The 5935-nt window shown below is 40.3% G+C and overlaps 1 protein-coding gene across 1 annotated transcript in view; it reads left to right on the top strand.

The window, feature by feature from the left end:
• Positions 1-2975, top strand: part of XRCC6 (X-ray repair complementing defective repair in Chinese hamster cells 6) — a gene marked incomplete at its 5' end in the record, with an annotated part of 12373 nt that extends 9398 nt beyond the window's left edge. Inside the window, 4 exons of the mRNA XM_010190988.1 lie at positions 8-137; positions 821-921; positions 1842-1955; positions 2779-2975. Of these exons, the coding sequence (XP_010189290.1) occupies positions 8-137; positions 821-921; positions 1842-1955; positions 2779-2975 (542 nt within the window). The remainder of the gene's footprint in view (positions 1-7; positions 138-820; positions 922-1841; positions 1956-2778) is intronic.
• Between the last annotated feature and the right edge of the window lie 2960 nt (positions 2976-5935).

The following is a 5935-nucleotide window of genomic DNA, read 5'->3' as shown; positions in this document are numbered from 1 at the left end:
TGTGTAGGTTTCCACGTCATTTTCCTACCGTACGCAGATGACAAACGGCATGTTGATTTTACAGAAAAGGTGCCAGCCAGTCAAGAGCAGGTGGACAAAATGAAGGAAATCGTTCAAAAACTACGGTTCAAATACAGGTACGTGGAGGTAACTGGTGTGTGTGTGGACGGGTGGCACAAAACTATTGCTTGCTCTGTTGCATACGTTGTTAAGCTGTGGTGTCCACGAGATTGAGATTTTGAGGTATTTTTGATGCAAATCGCTTCCCTTTGCAGTAGCTTTGTCCAAACTTTATTCTTAATTATTCTGAACACCCAGGCACCGTGTGCTTTATGTAGCACATTCTGGGGTTTTTATAGAATTGCTCTTGTTCTCTGGGCTGTTGTCATTTGTTGCAGAGGTATCACATTTTGTTGCCTTTCTGCCAATCTATTGCAGAGCAGACCTGGATTGTTGAAATTAGAGCACTTCAGAGAGAATAGTTAGGCCTTTTTCATTATAGATAGGATGAATTTTATGAAGGAATTTTAAGGGAGATTTTTTTTCTGGGTATATGGAAAGCAGCTTAACTGCTATTAAAGTAGAATGCCACTGTCTCCATTTGTCTTGCACAGCTTTCTGAGTCTCACACAGCTTCCTAACGTGGTTGACCCATGATGGGGTAGTGTTTCAGCAGGTGAATCAAAAAGAGGAAAAGCAAATCTTTCTGATGAGATGGATTGTTATGTAGTTTTATTTGGAAATAGATTGGTGGCAGATCTTATGTGTCTTGTCTGTCTTCTTGGCAGCATGCATTGACATTTTGGGGGACTCTTGGCAGGAATGGCAGCTTTGAGAACCCAGTTTTGCAGCAGCACTTCAGGAATCTGGAGGCTTTGGCGCTGGATAGGTTGGAACCGGAACAAGCTGAGGATTTTACAAGTGAGAATTATTGGTGGGTGCTAAGGGAGGTGGGGTAGAGGGCTCCTGAATTTATTTTAAGTCAGAGATGTGCTACTACAATACCAAATGTTTCTTAAAAAATATTTCAGTTGTGTGCAGTTCCAAGTTGTAGAATTGTAGACGTGTCCATTCTGAAATGTTGAAACTTTACTTTCTAATGCTGTCACTTTTAGGATAAAGGAAAAATTGATCACTTTACCCTCCAAAATTAAAATGGAATCATCTTTTCTGTGTGATGACAAATATTTTCTCTGAATTTCCTCCCTTCAAGAGTCTAATTAATATTTCAGTCTGAGAAATGAGCAGAATTAGAGAATTATTTTGCTAGGAGGCAATGATGCCACCTTGTGGCTCTGAGAGTTTCTCTATAAGAATATCTTATAAAGGATAGAAACCTACTCCTGAAGGGGAAGTTCCTTTTTTGAAACTATGTTGTACTCCAGGAACAGTGTTAGAGTAATTACTTGTCTCTTCTGAGTGATACCTAGAAATAGCCCAGGTCCCTGTACTAGATATTGTACAAATACATGACAGAAACAAGCTGTTCTGCCTCAAACTAGAGACAGTAACCTGTTATATTTTAAATGTCTGAGATTAGACCTGAGTGCAACCAGGTAGAGGAGATCTTTTAGATCACTTCCAACCTGTAAGTTTTGTTCTGTGTATTTATTTCCCATCCAGAGATATGTGCAAATCCATTACATATGTATAAATACAAACTCTTGATATTACCAAGAGCCGTAAATTTCTCTTTGGTGAATATCGTAACATAGGCTTTTGCATTTTGCACGCTTGCATGCTAGTTATTACAGAAGCACAACTGTATCTCGTGACAGCCTTGTTTAGACTTTCCTGTGATCACACTGTTTTTGAGAGAGCGAATCTTTCTCTTTTGCCAGTGCCAAAGGCTGACATGATAAACCGCAGGGTAGGCAGACTGGTGGAGGAGTTTAAGCAGCTGGTTTATCCCCCTGACTACAATCCTGATGGGAATGCTGGAAAGCGAAAACAAGGTAATGATGGTGCAGACCTGCGGTGTGGTGTCTGTGTTCATTGTTGAGGGGCTTCTGCCTTCTCAGTTTGTCTCATGGTTTAAAGAAGCTGCTTGTGCAATAACTCTACTCATCTCCACAACAAAGTGGATTTATATCCAGTGGTGATTCTTAGGGAGTAGAGGATATTGCGGTATCCAGTTGGAGAACTGCAGGAATGAGAAACTACATAATGAAAAAACAGGGAAGTATAGGAAGCAATGTGGGTAAATTACTGCAAGATATGTTTGTTTATTATTATTATTATAATAATCATCATTATTAATAACTTTAGGGTTTTTATGACAGAGTAGTAAAATAATTTGTGTTTTCTGTTTGTGTTCTTGGTGAGGAAGTGGACTTTTATGCATGGGCTGTTTAGCAGGTCCAAGGTGGGCATCTTTAGGGCTAAATGTCTAAGTAATACTGAAGTACCTGTGTAGTTTGGGAGACTATAACACTCTGCATAAAGTGGGAGTGTTGGTTAGCTGAACTACCCTGTGAAATAGTTGCATTCTCCTGTCTAGATGAGAATCCCTTAAAAGTTTCATTTGGGGGTGATCTTTCCGTCAGAACACAAAGTTTCATACTTGAGTTTGAAGTCATTCCTCTTGATGAAATGCTACAGGATTTACGTAGTGACAGGCACATACTTCTTAAAACAAAATGTGGAAACTAAGCCTGTGGGTCACTGTTAAAGTACCATGTGAAAACAGCCATTAACTGTAGTATGTATTAGAAGCTTTAATGTCTTTCTGTTGAGAAACTTTTTAAAATCTTAGCGATCTAAAATTTCTCTTTCTAGCTTCTGATGGTAAAACTGAGAAGAGACCCAAGGTGGAAATCTCAGAAGATGACCTGCGGAGTCACGTGCAGAAGGGCACTCTAGGCAAGCTCACTGTACCTTACCTGAAGGATGCATGCAAGCTTCTTAGGCTGAAGGCTGGGGGGAAGAAGCAGGAGCTCATGGATGTGCTCACTGAATACTTTAATGAGCACTGAGCAGGACCAGAAGGGCCTGGTTCACTTCTGTCTGCTTAGAGTATTGGTTGTCTTCTGTGGATGCTGTGTCTGTTTAATCTTGCTGTGGAGGAGGCAGCTAAATGTTGCTGAATCTGGCGATAGAGAAACATTTTGCTCTTAGTCGAGAGACCTACCTGCAAAGCTGGATTCTGTTCACAGTAGCCAAAGGCAGAATTAAATTCCCTGCTAACTCAGGTCACCCACTGCAAGTGAACACAGTTGTGCCTTTCTGGTTTCTTAATAAATGTTGTTTTGGATTTCTTACTTTGCAACACTGGCTATACCATCTTTGCGTGATAAAGACAGCAGCACTCACTTGAATGTGAGTAAGAAAACAGAATGATGTGTGTTAGTGGCACCACATGAATTCAAGCAGTAGGCCAAGTCTGTGTGCTGACAGAGTGTAAGTGTGGTGTATTAGTCTACTACTCTCCAAAGGAGCCAGCCAGTCAGTATCAGTACTTGTAATAAAATTGGCTTCTTTTCCATCATTGGTGTTATAAAGATTTCCAGCAGGATCATAAAGAAGAAAATCATTACTGGGAAGCAGTAGCCAGTCCTTTGGGCAAAAAGCCAGCACTTCACAAAGCTGCACAGCCAGGTCTTCCTTTTTAAATAGAAATAGCAAGAGCTGGTTTAAAGAAAGGAAAAGAAAAATCATGTTCCGTAGAAGACTGCACTCACTCCTGTTAAATTACTGAGATGGCATAGAGCTTTTCCACCTCTGTAGTGAGTATGAGTCAAGACTATTTTGCAGGTTTCTGTACTCAAATCTGTGCTTTAAAAATAAAAAAAAAGCAAGTTGTGGAGAGTAGCCCTTGTTACTACCAATATTATTTTCTTTTAAATCCTACTGATGGAGGCTACATCTGGGGCTATGTTTTGTTTTTTAAACTCCAATCCCTAGTGTGCCCCATCTGTCTTGCAGTGCATGACTAGAACCTGTAAAGAGTCATTGCCCTTGCTCTAGGAAATGGTACTTACTGTTTAGCTGAACTGTAACTTTCTACAGGATGCAAACATGAGATACGTATACATGCACCTCCACAGCTCCTCTCAGAAGAGCAGCTATCCCACGTTGCGCTCCGCAGTACTGAAGCTACAGTCTATTATCCTTTCAATTAGCCTGTGTTATAGTAGTCATTTTTAATAAAGATTTGTCTAAGCAATCAATTTATTTTGCCCTTTGGCAGAGAAGTTACTGTAAATGCTTGTCTTACCAAGACTTGAATGCAATAAAATAGTGACTGTCCTGTCCTTAATTCTGTGAATTTTTGTTCCCCACACACCCTTGTTAGCTTCTCTCTTGTCTTGCTAACCCCCAGGAACAGTAAGTTCCAGGCTTTGGATGATTATGACATGTTGTCTTAAGTTATTAGATCATCTTCCTGGCTTTTTTTTTTCTCCTTATAGCAGGCTATTGCATTAAGCAAAATTTTAACAGGGATAGTGATGGAGCAGAAAATTAAGGCACTTCTTTGCTTTCTCAAGAATCCTTTATTTCTGCTCCTTATATGCATTGACTTACATCAGCTGTCTTGGTATGGTACAATAGGGCAAGTCCTTTGCAGAGTTGTGGTTGTAAACACAACCAGCTCAACAGTCAGCATCAGTAGAAGGGAACAGCAGCCTTTCTAAACCTCATACAAATGAAAGGACTCGCATCTTTATATTAAGTTCACCTCAGCAAGGGTATAAGTTACCAGCCATTTACAAAAATATAGACATCAGTTGTCTTCAGCCTTTCACAAGCTGATTTAATCTGCCTGGGATGCATGTACTAAAGGTATGAAGTTAATGCCTCTGTGGAAACAACAGGAGAACTTATTCTCCCTTCTGCTGCTCTTATCTATTGGTCTTTCCACATTAGCTTTGTTTTGGCACCCTCCAATAGAAAACAGGTTTGATATGACCCATTCCAACACAGAGGTTTAGACTCTTCTGCTCAGAGCACTAAGTGGATTTATCACACAATATGCATTTAACGAAAGCTAGCTTCATAAACCACCACTAATCCAGAATGCTGGTGGTGCTTCATGCTTTTCCAGAACATGAGATTATCTAAGATTCTCTTGAGACACAAGTTGTTTTATCTGAGAAATTACTTGCTCTGTTGCCTTGGCCATGACTCAAAGGGTTGATTTTTAATCAGCTGATTACAGTACAGCCGCTCCCCTAAAAGCGGGAGATTATATATATATATATATAATGTCAGCCACAACAGGCTACTCTCTACCATGTGTTTTGTACTTAAATACCCTAGGAAGCCCAAACTTGATACAGTCCACTGAAGGAGTACAAACTACTACACTGCAATAGCCTTTAGGCACTCTCCAAGCAGTCTCGCTTTACAAGTAGGAACACTTCAGTTAGTTGCAAATGCTTCCCTGAGGGAACGACAATTACATTTAGCTTTGCCAGCAATTTTATTTTCTTTCAAAGTCAGTATTTAAAAATAAGCAAAACATTTCCCCTTGTGCACTGCCATAAGATTTCTGCTCCCCATACAGCTCTTACAGAAGTCTCTTGTCTGGTTTTAAAAAGAAAAAGGGTTGTGCTACACGTGCTGATCGTGGCTCCATCCACTGCTGCACCATAGCTGCTGCCTGCCTTACACACGGTCTACGCTGCTCCACCACGTAACAACTCCAGCAGCCTGCATGCACACACTGTGCAGGGAACCAACATAGCTCATCCTAAACCATCCAGAAACACAGAGCTGCTCACACCTGTTAGAGGCTGAAGCTTAGCAGAAATACTGCAAAGCAGAGTAAGCTAATGGGGGGGGTTAAAAAAAGCCCTGAGCAGGCAGACATGGAGATAAGGAAGGATTTTTTTCTTTCTTTCTTTCTTCTAAACATCAATCAGGAAATACAGATGTACAATCACTTTTCAAGAATACAATGAGAATTAATGTGTTGGAGTGGAATAATAGAAAA

Source organism: Mesitornis unicolor, unplaced genomic scaffold (assembly GCF_000695765.1).
Source record: "Mesitornis unicolor isolate BGI_N332 unplaced genomic scaffold, ASM69576v1 scaffold29680, whole genome shotgun sequence".
In the NCBI taxonomy this organism is placed as follows: Eukaryota; Metazoa; Chordata; class Aves; order Mesitornithiformes; family Mesitornithidae; genus Mesitornis; species Mesitornis unicolor.
This window is presented reverse-complemented; position numbering and strand designations above follow the sequence as displayed.